Source organism: Phascolarctos cinereus, unplaced genomic scaffold, assembly GCF_003287225.1.
Source record: "Phascolarctos cinereus isolate Bilbo 61053 unplaced genomic scaffold, phaCin_HiC Scaffold_3;HRSCAF=262, whole genome shotgun sequence".
In the NCBI taxonomy this organism is placed as follows: Eukaryota; Metazoa; Chordata; class Mammalia; order Diprotodontia; family Phascolarctidae; genus Phascolarctos; species Phascolarctos cinereus.
The window spans coordinates 111,392,475-111,406,983 of record NW_027555736.1 but is presented as its reverse complement, the minus strand read 5'-3'; the positions used below and the strand labels follow the sequence as shown (position 1 = coordinate 111,406,983).

The window sequence follows — 14,509 nt, the reverse complement described above, 5'->3', positions numbered from 1 at the left end:
AAAACTTTAAGCAAGAAAGGGGTGAGAAATAATTCCATGCTTGTTGAACATTGTATGTATAATTACTATATCTTTTGGAACATAGACTCCAAAATTCATATTAGGAATCTCACCAGGTACCATTCTTTTAAGTGGTTTCAAGCACGTAACAAGCTGCCCAAGAGTGGAGAAGATGAATAAACTAATTGGGCTGAAGAGAAAATTAACTCATTTTCAAATGAGGATCTGCCTTCTCTCCCTCCTACCCTCCAACTCCCATTGAGAAAACAAGAAAAACAAAATCCCTATTACATACATGTTTAGCCAATCAAAACAAATTCCTGCATTAGTCATGTCTAAAAAAAGGTCTTAATCTGCACTCTGAATCCATCAGCTCTCTATCTGGAAGTGGATAGCATGTTTCATCATAAGCTCCTTGAGAATGTGGTTGGTCATTGTGTTAATCAGAGCTCCTGTCTTTCAGAATTGTCTTTGTAATATTGTTGTAATTCTGTAAATCATTCTTGTGGTTCTACTCACTTTACTTTTTTCTTTTTTTTAGGCAATTGGGGTTAAGTGACTTGCCCAGGGTCATACAGCTAGTAAGTGTCAAGTGTCTGTTCTGAGACCCTATTTGAACTCAGGTCCACCTGATTCCAGGGCCGGTGCTCTACCCACTGTTCCACCTAGCTGCCTGTCCTACTCACTTCACTTTGTATCACTTCATACAAGTCTTCCTCTGAAAGTATCCCCTTCATCATTTCTTAATGCTCAAGAATATTCTATTGCATTCCTAGACCATGACTTGTTCAGTCATTCTCCAGTTGATGGGCATCTCCTCAGTTTCCAATACTTCTACACCACACACAAAAAAAAACCCCTTGATATTTTTCTGCATATGGATCCTTTTCTTCTTTTCTTTCATTTCTTTTAGGTATCAATCCTATAATGGTATCACTTAGTCAAAGGGTTTGTACAGTTAATAGCTTTGTGGGGCATAGTTCCAAATTGCTTTCCAGAATGTCTAGATCACTTACTTTTCCAAAGAACTTCCAGCAATTTTCATTTTCCTTTTTTGACAACTTTATTAATCTGATAGGTGTGAGGTAGTACCACTAAGTTGTGCTAATTTGCATTTCTCTAATCATTACTAGGTGGTACAGTGAATAAAGTGTTGGAGCTTAGAGTCAGGAAGACATCTTCATGAATTCAAATCTGGTCTCAGACACTTACTAGCTGTGTGACCCTGGGCAAGTCATCTAATCCCACTTGCTTTAGTTCCTCATTTGTAAAATTATCTGGAAAAGGAAATGGTAAACTACTCCAGTATCTTTGGCAAGAAAACCCCAAAATGGGGTCAATGAAGAGTTAGGCATGACTAAACAACAATAATTATTACTAATTTTTTTTTCATTTGGCTTAGATTTTTTCCTCTGAAAACTGCTTGTTCATGTCCTTGACCATTTATCAATGGAGAATGACTTACTCTTTTTTTTCTTTACTATTTATTTTTAGTTTTCAACAATCACTTCCATAAGCTTTTAAGCTTTAAATTTTTCTCCCCCTCCCTGACCACCTCCCTCCCCAAGACAGCGTGCAATCTAATGTAGGCTCTCTATATACATTCCTATTAAACATATTTTCACATTAGTCATGTTGTAAAGAAGAATTAGAACCAATAGGAAGAACCAGAAGAGGCTGCTATCCACTTCTGTTTTATGGGAGAGTTCATCCCATTCACATTCACAGTTATGATTACTATCTGTGTCTTTCTCTCCATCTTATTTCCCCCCATTTATGCTTTTCTTTCTCCTTTCTCCCTTTCCCTCCTCACTAGTGTTTTGCTTTCTATCAGCCCCCTCCCTCTTCTTCCCCTTTTCCCTCCTACTGCCTATAGGGCAAGTCAGATTTCTATACCTAACTGATTATTCTCTCCTTGAGCCAAATCATGAAAGAAAGGTTCAAACAATGTCCATCTCCACTGAGGTTTTTGTGCCTTTTCCTGTAATGTAATTTGCCCTTTCTGCCTCCTCCTTTCCTTCTCTCCCAGTACAATCCCTTAATTAGATCCACTTAATCCACTTACTTAGATCCATTTAACCCACTTAATTAGATTTTATCATTACATCAAAATCAACTTATACCCACCCCCTGTCTATGTATACCCTTTTAAATGGTGTAATAACAATACAATTCTCAAAAGTTACAAGTGTCATATGTAAACAGTTTGCCCTTATTAATAATGTTGTTTTTTTCTATCCCGTTTACCTTTTTATACCTTGCTTGAGTCTTGTATTTGAAGATCAAATTTTCTGTTGAGCTCTGGTCTTTTCATCAGGAAGGTTTGGAAATCCCCTATTTCATTGAATGTCCATCTCCTCTCCTGAAAGGTTATGCTCATTTTCGCTGGGTAGTTGATCCTTGGTTGTAATCCAAGCTCCTTTGCCTTATGGAAAATCGTATTCCACGTCCTATGATCTTTTAATGTAGAACCTGCAGGGTCCTGTATAATCCTGACTGTGGTTTCATGATACTTAAATTGTTTCTTTCTGGCTGCTTGCAGTATTTTCTCATTGACCTGGTAATTTTGGAATTTGACTACTATATTCCTTAGCATTTTCAATTTGGAATCTCTTTCAGGAGGTGATTGGTGGATTCTTTCTATGGCTATTTTACCCTCTAGTTCTAAGACCTCAGGGCAATTTTCCTTGATGATTTCCTGGAAGGTGCTGTCCAGGTTTTTTTTTTTTCATCATGGTTTTCAGTAGACCACTAATTTTTAAATTGTCTCTCCTGGATCTATTTTCCAGGTCATTTACCAATGAGTTATTTTATGTTTTCATCTATTTTTTCATTCTTTTGTTTCTGTTTGACTGCTTCTCACTCTCTCATAGTCATTAGCTTCCACTTGCTCAATTCTAATTTTTAATAAATTGTTTTCTTCTATTAGATTTTGTGCCTCCTTTTCCATTTATCCCATTTTACTTTTTAAGGAGGGTTCCTCAGTGAGTTTTTGTGCCTCCTTTTCCATTTGGCCAATTCTGCTTTATAAGGAGTTGTTTTCTTCAGTGTACTTTTTTCCAGTTGGCCAATTGTATTTTTTTTTTAGGCAATTGGGGTTAAGTGACTTGCCCAGGGTCACACAGCTAGTAAGTATCAAGTGTTTGGTCTGAGGCCGGATTTGAACTCAGGTCCTCCTGACTCCAGGGCCAGTGGTCTATCCACTGCACCACCTAGCTGCCCCCCAACTGTATTTTTTAAGGACTTGTTTTCTACAGTTAATTTTTGTCCTTCCTTTCCCAAGCTATTGACTCTTTCTTGCATACCTCTCATTTCTTTTCCCAGTTTTTCTTCTACCTTTCTTATTTTAAAATCCTTCTTGAGCTCTTCCAAGATGGTTTTTGGGCTTCAGACCAGTTCATATCCTTTTGAGTTTTTGGATGTGGGTATATTGACAATGTTGTCCTCTTCTCAATTTCTGCTTCGATCTTCCCTGTCCCCACAATAAGAATCTATGATCATTGTACATTTCTTTTTGCTTATGGTGTTTGCTAATTTCCTGACTTTTGAAAAAACTGAGTTCTCCTACTGGAGAGCAGGGGACACTGACCCAAGCTTTTTGTGCTGGAAGCAAGAGGCCCGATCAGTGGCTTTGTGTGCTGGGGACTCAGGTGCTGGCAGTTGGAGGCTGTAGGGTTCTGGCAGCTTACCTAGTGTTGAGCTGGAATCAGCAACACCGGAACTCTAGGGGTGGGGTGGGGAGTCTGGCCCCTGGAGGATGCTTGCTCACCAGGGCCTTGTGCTCCTTTCTTTGGCTCCTGCTCACCCAGGCCCTGCAGAGGAATGTTTCGCTGCTGCAGGATGTCTCTCAGCCTAGAGCTTTACCTCTTGGAGTTGTGCTTCCCAGTTTTGCTGAGGCACCAGGACGCTTACTTGGCTGCTGGAGAACTTCATGGCATGTGGTGGTTTTCCGAGCTATTTTCTACCAGTTCCCCTACCTATACTGAGGCACTTGGCAGTCCTGGTGTTGGTACTTGCCTGCTCTACCCCCTTGGGGTTCAGGATCTCCCCCTGGTATGCTGAGGTGGGGCTTTCCACTAGCTTATTGGTACGCCACCTGTTCTATACTGCTTCCCTTCCTCCAGAGTGAGAGGGGCCTTTCCTGTTAATCCTCCAAGCTTCCTGGGCTACAAGACTGCTGCACTTCTGGGCTTTCAGAGTTCATTAAGGGAGGGTGAGAGTGACTTGGCTCCTGGAAGCAAAACTCCTGAGAGTGACTTATTTTTATAAATCAGTTTCCTATGTATCTTAGAAATGAGATCTTCATCACAGAAATTTTTGGTGTTTTCCCATTTGCCTGCTTGTCTTCTATTTTAAACTGCATTGGTTTAGTTTGTGCAAATTCTTTTAAATTTATGTAACTAAAATTGTCCATTTTACCTTCTGTTATTTCATCCATCTTTCTTGGTCATGAGCTCTTTCCCTCTCTATGGATCTAACTGGTAATTTCTTTTACACTCTTAATTTATTTATGTAAATATACTCTATGTTTAAGCCATGTACTTATTTGAGCTTACCTTAGAATAGTGTGAAATATTGCTCATGCCTAGTTTTTGCCAGACTGCATCCTAATCTTGCACCAAAGACAATTTAGTAATAAATGATTTTAAAGTAATACTGCACAATGCTTTTTTTTTTAAAAAAGGCTTCACATAATGGTCGCACCGCACTTTTTTGAAAAAAAAATGACATAAAATCTATGACCAAAATGAGATGCAATACAGTATTCTCAAGACATGTGCATGTGTGTTTCTTAGAGTGCCAGCTAAGGGAAGAAGCAGACTATGTCTTTCATTAATCTCCCCATATTATCTTACAGGATTTTACATACAGCAGGTATTCTCCCTAGAGGTTATATTTTGTAAGCTAAGCAGTAAAGTCTCTGAGGGCAGGGACTGAGTATTACTCATCTTTATATTCCAATAGTGCCTTGCTAACACACAGTGCAACTATAAAATCCAACTAAGAATTTATTAATCAACATTTAATGTATACAAGGAATTGGGGACATAAAGACAAGAATAAGTTGCTATCCTCAAGGGGCATAGGCTTTACTGGGAATGGGAATAAAATAAACAAATATAAGCAAATATAAAGTACATACAGATTAATTTCAAGAGGGAGAGTACACCAAAAACTGGGGGTAGGGGAGGGGAGGAAATCAGGAAAGGCCTCATAGAGAAGGGAGCACCTCAGCTGTTTTGAAAAAGCTAGTGATGATGCAAGGTAAGAAAAGAATGCATTACAGACATAGGGAGCCACTTGTGCAAAGGAAGGCAGTCAGAGACACAGGGTCACGTACAGGATACAGCTAGCACACAAGTTTTACTAAAACAGAATAAAAGGAAATAATAGGAAATAAAGGTGGGAGTCAAATTATGTAGGGTTTTAAATGACACTCTTATCTCCAAAACTAAAGGAAGCCGCTGAAGATCTTTTGAGTAGGATCTGGAGTTACAGTCATGTGTTTTAGAAGTATCAGTTTGATAACTATGTGAAAGACAGATTGGAGAGATTAGCCGCAGGGAGCCAAATCAGTAGGCTAGTGCAACAGTTTAGACACAAGTGATGAGGGCCTAAAGGCTGTGTGAGTAGAGAGGGGAGAGAAGTGAAAGATATTTTTGTGGTAAAATCAGTTAACTGTTTTTGCCTTTTCTTTGTATCCCTGAGCTCAATACAGTGTCTGGCACATAGTAAGTATTTAATAAATGTTTGCTGATTGACTGCAAATGGTAGGATATGGGAATGAGGTCAAGGAAGATTCTAGAATTGGGAACCAATCAGTCAACCTATACCTAGAGTATACAGAACTTGCCTGCCACTGAAGATCAACTGAGGGCAGATGACTAGCTCTTCTTCTGTTTTAGTTTTTAGAAATACTTCAACTCCCCCTCCCTGTGATCCTCCCACTGCAGCAGAATCATGTACAGGGCAGGGTGTACATAAATATCAGTGAAGCAATATACAAATACTATCACGATTTACTTTTATTGAATGTCATGTTCAGGACTGGCTTTACACACATGTCAGTAGAATAGGCATTTGCTTAGCACACGGAAGGTCTTACCTCCTACCACCCCTCATCTCTCCCAGCCTTGATACCTAAAATTCCAAATATTTTAATTCCCAAGATTTTTTCCCTCCTTGAAATGTAAATACTTCTTGAAAGTAACTCATTTTTCTTTACCAGTCATTTGCACCCCAAGGTAAATTACTTCCTCTTTCAGTATAGCAGCTAACAGAGAAGTTTTTTAAGGGAATAAGATACATAGGTTTCTGGCAGTAGGAGGGACAGGGACACTTAGGAAGGCAGACGCCTTCACTTTGAGAGAGAAAACACTATGAGAAGGCTGTTAAGGTGGAAATTCCAAGAAGGCAGATTTCAAACAGCTAAAAGAAAGATTTAATGTCACTGCAATACTCTTACTCATACTAAGATTGATCATACCCTTTAATAACACTTCTGCTTCAACAAAATGACTCCTTTCTCACAAAATATTCAAGACAATCTCATAAAAAGTCAAAATGCTACTCTTATTAGATCATAAGATTGATAGCTGGAAGGGACCTCAGAGAAATCATCTAGTCTAGCTACTTCATTTTACAGATAGGGATTTCTGAGGTCATGAGAGTTTAAGTGAACTGCTCAAGTTCAGTCCATGAAAGCCAGTGTTTGAACTTAAGTGCTCAGGATTCAGAAATGGAGTGGTTTTTTTTTTTTTACTATACCAAAATTCCTGTTATCAGGCAGGATATAACAAGGCAAATCTTTAAGAGCTAATAACACAAAACTTAAAACGAGGTTACAGTTACCATTTCCCTTGAATAAAATGTAATTATAATAGCCATCATAATGGAGTTATAAAAATAGAGGAAAGATTTTTTTTTAAATTGACACAATTATTGTGTTTATACAAGATACAGCAGGTTTCATGTTTGGTAAAGAATAAAACAATGTAAAATAAGTCTAAGCTATCATGTCTAAAAATAATAGAGCCAAAATACTGAGTTATGTTTTATATATTGACTGGAAAGAAAGGACTGAAAGTAACAGGTTTAAATTACACATTGCACTTGAATTTCAATCCTATTTTCAAATGAATAGGAAGAATATCTCTCTCGCCCGCCACCCACCAGCAAAGTCATACTACAATATACTGCAAAAAATCAAATCTACACCCACTGAATCCAAAAATAAAAATTCTTTGCTTATTTTACATCTTTATTCTTGTCTTCCTTTTGTTACTAGTATAGAACTCAGACCTTTAAAATAGGTATTCACATAGTCCGATTATTATTTTGAAATCTTCAAAGTCAAATGAAAGGTAAATCAATTATAAAGTGTTTTCAGCTGCTGTCGAATATATTTTGCAAGCCAAATATAACTGTCTCTTGATGAATTATTTCATTAAAGTCTGCAAAATTCCAGAAACAATCACATCCATGTTTACAGAAATTCTTTCAAATTTGAGAGAAAGCAAATGTTTTTCCTTTTCCTAATTATGCCTGTGTTACAAACTTCCAACTACTGGCAGCTTTAGATGGAAAACACATGAAATTCAATGCACTAACAAAATATGAGATAAAGATGAATTTGAGGTAGAAGTTGAACAATGTAGTCCATAACTTCTCTACAGGATTTATCATTCCCAGTTACCATTACTTCTTTCTAGTTTATTTGTACATGACAGCCTCAAGTTGCCTAATATTATCTATACAAAATCATATACAAAAACATGACCAAACAGAGGAAACAGGGAAGCTTCTGACATATTAGAAGAGAATGTAATTAGTTTTACTTGATGCTGCCAACATTAATAATAGCCATAATGAGGCCGTTGATTATAACCATATTGTCCATACTGATGGTGGTAGTAAGGTTCTTGTCTGTGCTGCTGATAGTTATTACCCCAGGGTCTTCCATGCCACTGATTAGATCTGTTGTCACTTGGCCAACCCCGCCTGCCATCCCTTCCTCGAAAGTGTCTGTTATCTTGCAACCTATAACAAAATAGGCACCCACAGTTTAACATTCTTTTATAAAGGCAAAAAAATTATTAAGTCTTGGATTCGACTGTGTCCTCAGTGAAATCTCCAGTTAAATATTCTAGGACAAATTTTTTCTATAATAGAATGTTAAAACACTACAGCTAATCATAAAATTACCCCAAAATTCAAGTTATATTTAAAAACACAAAGCAAAATCAACTGTACACAGAATAACAAGACTTGTTTTAATTTTATCCCATGTGCTATCACTAATGAGAACTCATTTATATCATACTTTAAGATTTACCAAGTACTTTCTGCACAATCCTATTAAAAAAGAGAGGCAGTACTCTATTACTTGCCTATGCTAAAACGTTAAATGTAATTTTTTTTATTTTATAATCTGGCCCCCCCAATAAAAACAAAACAAAATGTACTCTTTTGAGAAAAACCCAAACCTGAAGTATTTTTGGGAAACAAATTATCTCCCACTACATTTGTTTAGAGAGAGAAGATATTTAATACATAGAAAATAGATACTATAAGTTAAATGTATTTGAAAAAATTAAAACAAAATATATGTGTAAGGTCCTAGGGACAAGTCAATTTAAAACCAATTTTTCCAAAGAGACTAGTCAATTTTAATGTTTTCTTTCGGCAAATAGTAGCTCATAGTCAAATAACAGACCCAACTGACTCTGCTTTTTTTTTTCAAGATACTTACTGAAGTATTGAAGCTACTGATTAAATCATGTTTTCTAGGATTATCTATATTTTATTTCATCAAATGTATATGTTATTTGAAAAGAGTACCTATAGAGAAGGGAACACACACAAACAGGGAAGTTTTGCTACTATTATGTTAAACTTAATATAGACTTAAAAAAAATTATACAATAAAAGTTTACAGTTTCATGTATGGTCCTCTTTTTCTATTCTTTACATATTGAAATGTTTATTGATATCTATTAAGGGAATATTTTTTTAAACATTATGTTAAAAAAGAAAATCATACCGATTGCCTCTGTTTCTTTGATTACCACTCGATCTACTATTCCACTCTTCAACAATCGGAGGGGAATCTACAGGGCGTTTCAGGTATTCTTGGTACTCAGTGTCATCTTCTGTGAATCGACTGGCAAACATCTCCTCAAAATTTGGAACAGCATCAGAAGTGTCGGTCATTCTGAAAATCTTTTATAAAATAAAAATATTAGTTGGACAACATTACTTTTAAAATGCTTATCTTTTAAAAACATCTAAGGGCAGTTAAATGATTCAATGGATAGAGCTCAAAACTTGGGAGGCAGGAAGGCCTGAATTCAAATCCTTCCTCAGACATTTACCACTATACGACCCAGAATAAGTCACTTAACCAGTTTGTCTCAGGAGACTCATTTGTAAAATAAGGCTAATGATCATACCTACCTCACAAGGTTGTTGTGAGGATCAAATGAGTTAACATATGCTCTGTAAACCTTAAAGCACTATATAAATGCCAGCTCTTACTATCAGCAATGGTAATAATAGTTTTCTTTCTAATTAGTGAATAAACCAGGTTGCAAAAAGAGATTTTACACAGTCTTGCTCTCAATGGCTGATCATGCCACAGAGGTGGCATGGATTCTCAAAGACAATGCCAGTGTAATGGCACTTGCCAATGCAAATCCTAACAACGTGGAAAGCTTCAAGTAAGAGTCTGGTGGCAGACTGTTACCTGAAGACCAACACTAGATAAGTTAAGGGAGGGTTATCACCAGAAACCAGATCATCAGATGATGATATTTTTTGGCCATAATCTCAAACAAAACAAAACAAAATAAAACCATGCATACTGTAGTAAGGTGCAGACGGGTTAAGATTTCCTCTGGTGGAGGGAAAACCTACACAGAAGTGTGATCACTTGATCCTTGAAAAATTGAAGCAGAGTTTGTAAATATTTGAAAAATCTGTAAAAGGGATTTAAAAAGCAAATATACTCAAGTTTAGCACAACTACACTACACAACTGTACCCTATGTACTCATTTCAGATCTTGTATATTTTTTTCCTCTCCTTGTATTACCAATACTCAGCACAGTTCCTGGCACACAGTAGCTCATTAAGAAGGGAAGAGTTATAAAGGAGAATATTATGTGGTCTCTCTCTTCCAGGCTATCTCCTGAAGACGATGAACTGGGGACTCATCCAAACTCAGTTGCTCAAGGCAACCCCTCCCTCTCACCCCTCCTCAAAAAAAAGCCAACGGTCCCTTTAGCTGTAGTATTAACAAATACTTGTTGACCCACTGATACTGACAAATGCAAACTCTTACTGATGAGGATGTAAACTGCACTATGGTTAGCAAAAAAACTAAAACCAGCTATAAAAAGAAAATGTAATTTATTTTTAAATGCCATTTACAATGCCTCACTCACCTCACCGAAGAACTGATAGTGGTGGTGTGAGATTAGGGGGCAAGGTCTATGTTTTGTTTGTTTGTTTTTGCTAGGCAATGGGGTTAAGTGACTTGCCCAGGGTAACACAGCCAGTAAGTGTCAAATGTCTGCGGCCCACATTTGAACTCAGGTCCTCCTGACTCCAGGGCCAGTGCTCTATCCACTGGGCTACCTAGGTGCCCCTGAGGTCTATGTTTTGGAATATGGCATATACTGCATCCCTTTCTTTTCTAGTCATCATTATAAAAGAAGACTTTATTTGGAAATGAACATGCTAGACTCTAGAGAAACAAAAGGCATTAATAAAAAAAAATTGAAGCTCATAACTCCAGCAAGGCAGGGTTAAAAAAAAGAATGCCATTTATAGACTGTTTCCATCATATGTGCAAGCTAAGTAATTAGAATTTATAAATGTAAAAACTGCACTCAAGAGTCTCCATTCTTTTAAGGTCAATGTAACAGTGTATAAATGTAACCATGGCTAAATGTGCATTAGTGTTACCTGTCGGGGTTTTGCCACCAGTGTTACATTGCTACTCCCTACCATATAATATAATTTGCCTGCTGGAGATGGTTCATTGAGTATGCCACCTAACTCAGACTAGAATGGTAAACTATATATAGAATGATGCCCACTGGGCATCAAAGATTTGTCATTGCAGTGGCAGTACAATATGCCATGTAAAGTATCCAAGTCTGAGTATCAAATTTTTCATACTTCTCCAACTCATCCATCTGTAATGATGGCTGTCTCAAAAGTCAAACTTAAGTGGTCTAGGCAATACAACGTTAGTTACTTAAGCCAGGAAAGAGATAGTAGAAAATATAGATTTGTTATATCAACCAAAGGCTACTGTGTCATATATCTTTATATAGACAGGATCAACAAATATTTACTAAAAATGTTTCTAAGGTACAGTGCTAAACGTTGTGTTGTGCAAAATATAATACATGATCCCTGTCCTCAAGGAAGCTTGAATTATTTTTTATTCTTTACAGTTCCAAACTTACATTAAAATAAATCCTCTGGAACTATCATAAAGTCCTTAAAAGAAAAAAATGTACCAGTTGTAGAGGAAACAATTTTGGGACTGAGATACTTCAATTTTCATTGAAATTACTTTCTTTTATATTAAAACAGCAAGTTCATGACCACATTAGAAATCAAACCCACAAATCCTAATTCAAGTACAAAATACCCATCATTACTAAACTATATGTTAATTTTCAAGAGTTAACTTCAAAAATAAGCATTAGAATCCCAGCCACTCAGCATTCTTTTCTGCTTAGAATTCTTAAAGATTTAAACAACTTAAAGTGGATTATGTTAAAATCCCAAGTCTAAGTACTAGAGTCACTGAAATCTATATACAATGAAATCACACCTGACAGTAGCCTGGCTCTTGAAGGTAAACTTGATTTAATTTTTTAAGGACAAATGAGGTTGGAGACTGCCTTCAAATCTTGGGGGGAAAGGGCGGGGAGAAAAGAGGGGATTATGTGGGGGAATTGTATGAGATCTCTTCCTTTCATACTACCTCCTCTGATGACATGGAGATTTATCCAGATTCATAGACTTAAAGTTTATTTCCTCACACAGCAAGCACTGTGTTCCTTTCTCAGTAGCATCAATTCAACAAAATAATTACTGAGTAAATGATAAGTGTAAGGTATGATGAGGAATATAAAGACTAGGTCCCAGCCCTCAAGATACTTATATTCTAACAAGGTAAGGTCTACTCTGCCAGAGTACAAGTACTGTAGTAGGCACCTTTAATCTCTTTCCTGATGAAGCAGAGATGATCTTCACCACAACCCCACCAAGCCCTGCACCTATACTCCAAGATTCCCATATCCACTTTTGTCTGTTCTGGCACATTACCATATTATTTAATATGCTTGTATAATTTATCTGACATCCTGGAACTCCCTTATATACCCCCTATGTTATTTTCTATCTCTGATAAAGAAGGTTCTACCAAAGACGTATGCTACTGGAACAATACATTCTTTTCAATACTATTGTATTTTCTCTTCAGGAGCACTCAAAACATTTTCAGGTATTTACTCATATGGTCATTTAAAAGGACAGCAGTATACATCCTAACACTAAAATGGAGGCTCCCATCTAATATAGTTATCAATATTATTGTCATTCTTAAGGTACCAAAACATAAACAAATAACTTACCGAGTCCACAGGGCAACACAAAAAATAAAATTCAAGTTTCCTGGTACTCTGATACTTTCAAATCATTGCTCTATCACATACCACCTTCTAAACACAAAGATTCTCTCCATGAAGATTTTTTGTTTATAGATTTGAAAATTTGCCGGAATGTTAACCTGATGCCAGAACCACCATCTTCAGATCACTTAACTTCAAATTATTTAAATCCTCCATCTCCAAATTCGATTAAACTGAAATGATTAAAAATATCAAACCCTAACTACAAGCCTTCAAGTGACCCAATTTCACCCACCATCCAAAGTACTACAACCATCATAGGTTATTAAGGATATACTCAGTATTTCAACTTTTCTAGGAAAATTAGCACATATCACCTTTACCATTAGCAATGTTAGTTCATTTGCTCTACATTTACCGGGTATGTGTAATGGTGTTATGCTAGGTAGGTCTGTGGAGCTTACTCAGATGAATAAATCACATTTCCAGTCCAAATGACTTAAAAACAAAAAGTGTGACCTACCTCAGTGGCTTAGGGCTGCTATACAGTTTAGTTGCCTTTTTTGGTGAAGAAATCTAAGCCCTAGATAAGAAACATGAAACAGAAAACACGACGAAAGCGTGTGGATCCCTATCAGCTTACACTACATTTCATTAAAGCCACGAGTCTCACTAGAGAGCCAAGAGTACAGTTCGTTGGCTCGGTGTAAAGAACACTGTACTTACTGGGAGTCGTAGCCCCCAGCTCGCGGTAAATTTTTCAGATTTATTTTTCGCCGGAATGCAAAGGAAGGGGCGGTGCGTCCCCCGAGCGCGCCCTCCAACAGGCCAGGACCGCGGCACCTCTGCACCGAGCCCTGATCAGCCCGGCCACCCGCTGCTCGGCGCGGCCCCACAGCCTAGGCCAACCCGCGAGCGACTCAGGCCCGGCCGTCCCTCCCCCGACTACGCCCGCCCCCGCGCCCCTCCCCTCCTCACCGTCTCGGTCCTCGGGCCGCCAACCTCAAGAGCCACTTCCGGTGCTCGTCCGGGCAACAAGGTTACTTCCGGCTGAGAGAGCACTGGATGTGCTTCCGCTTCCGCTCTCCATAAGTGGCAGCATTTGAGACCCGGATGTTGCTGTGTCCGTCCTGTGTGGAAAGCTTATATTCCCGCCATTTGGAACGAAGACAGTAAAGGGAAAGAGCTTAATGAGTGGTGCTGATGGCACGGGAATTCAGATGAGGGAACATGGCCTTAGGCAGATGTGGCTTTTAGGAGGGACAAAGCATCATTTGATAGATTAGAGTGTAAACTTCTTGAGGGCAGGGACTTAAGCTTTTTTAGGCCCAGCAGGAGGGTGGAACTCTTTGGTCTATCCAGGGATGGGGACCCTGCGGCCTTGAGCCACATGTGGCCTTGTATGTCCTCAAGTTTAATTAAAATAAATAAATAAATAAATAGATATGTGTGTGTGTGTGTGTGTGTGTGTGTGTGTATATAATTACCCTTAATAAAAGAATTTGTTCAGTAAAACTTGGACTCAGTCAAAAGGCCACAACCAAGGACCTAGAAGGCCACAGGTTCCCATATCTTCAGATATTAGGTATTCTGTTTCTACTGTCACCTTTTACTGTGTCCAGCACTCAGTCCTTTGCCTCTTTTTGTAACCCCAGTGCCTGACACACTTAATAAATGTTTACTGAAGTAAATTGAATTAAAGTCCTTTTCCTCCCTGAAATGATATTATTCTAGAATGTAAGCTGACTCTTCAAGGCTAAGTGAGATAGATTTATTGAAATACCCTTCCCTCAACTTGTAACCTGTTTCTATTTATCTTCCTTCCTGGAGCCTTTTTCTTCTTCTACATAAGGAAAG

General features: G+C 37.8%; 1 protein-coding gene across 5 annotated transcripts; it reads right to left on the bottom strand.

Annotated features, from left to right (window-relative positions):
• Positions 1-6,008: 6,008 nt before the first annotated feature.
• RAMAC (RNA guanine-7 methyltransferase activating subunit) lies at positions 6,009-13,710 on the bottom strand. Of its 5 annotated transcripts, none has more exons than XM_020966317.2 (4): positions 13,631-13,675; positions 13,176-13,235; positions 9,044-9,222; positions 6,009-8,040 (listed from the first exon to the last, which is right to left on the bottom strand). In XM_020966317.2, exons 3-4 carry the CDS (start codon positions 9,211-9,213, stop codon positions 7,854-7,856), a joined length of 357 nt encoding a protein of 118 aa, XP_020821976.1. In that variant the 5' UTR covers positions 9,214-9,222; positions 13,176-13,235; positions 13,631-13,675; the 3' UTR covers positions 6,009-7,853. The 5 variants fall into 5 exon arrangements, with proteins under 5 accessions (XP_020821976.1, XP_020821982.1, XP_020821963.1 ...); XM_020966323.2 differs by lacking the exon at positions 13,631-13,675 and adding an exon at positions 13,379-13,602; XM_020966304.2 differs by lacking the exon at positions 13,176-13,235 and having other exon boundaries at positions 13,631-13,710.
• Between the last annotated feature and the right edge of the window lie 799 nt (positions 13,711-14,509).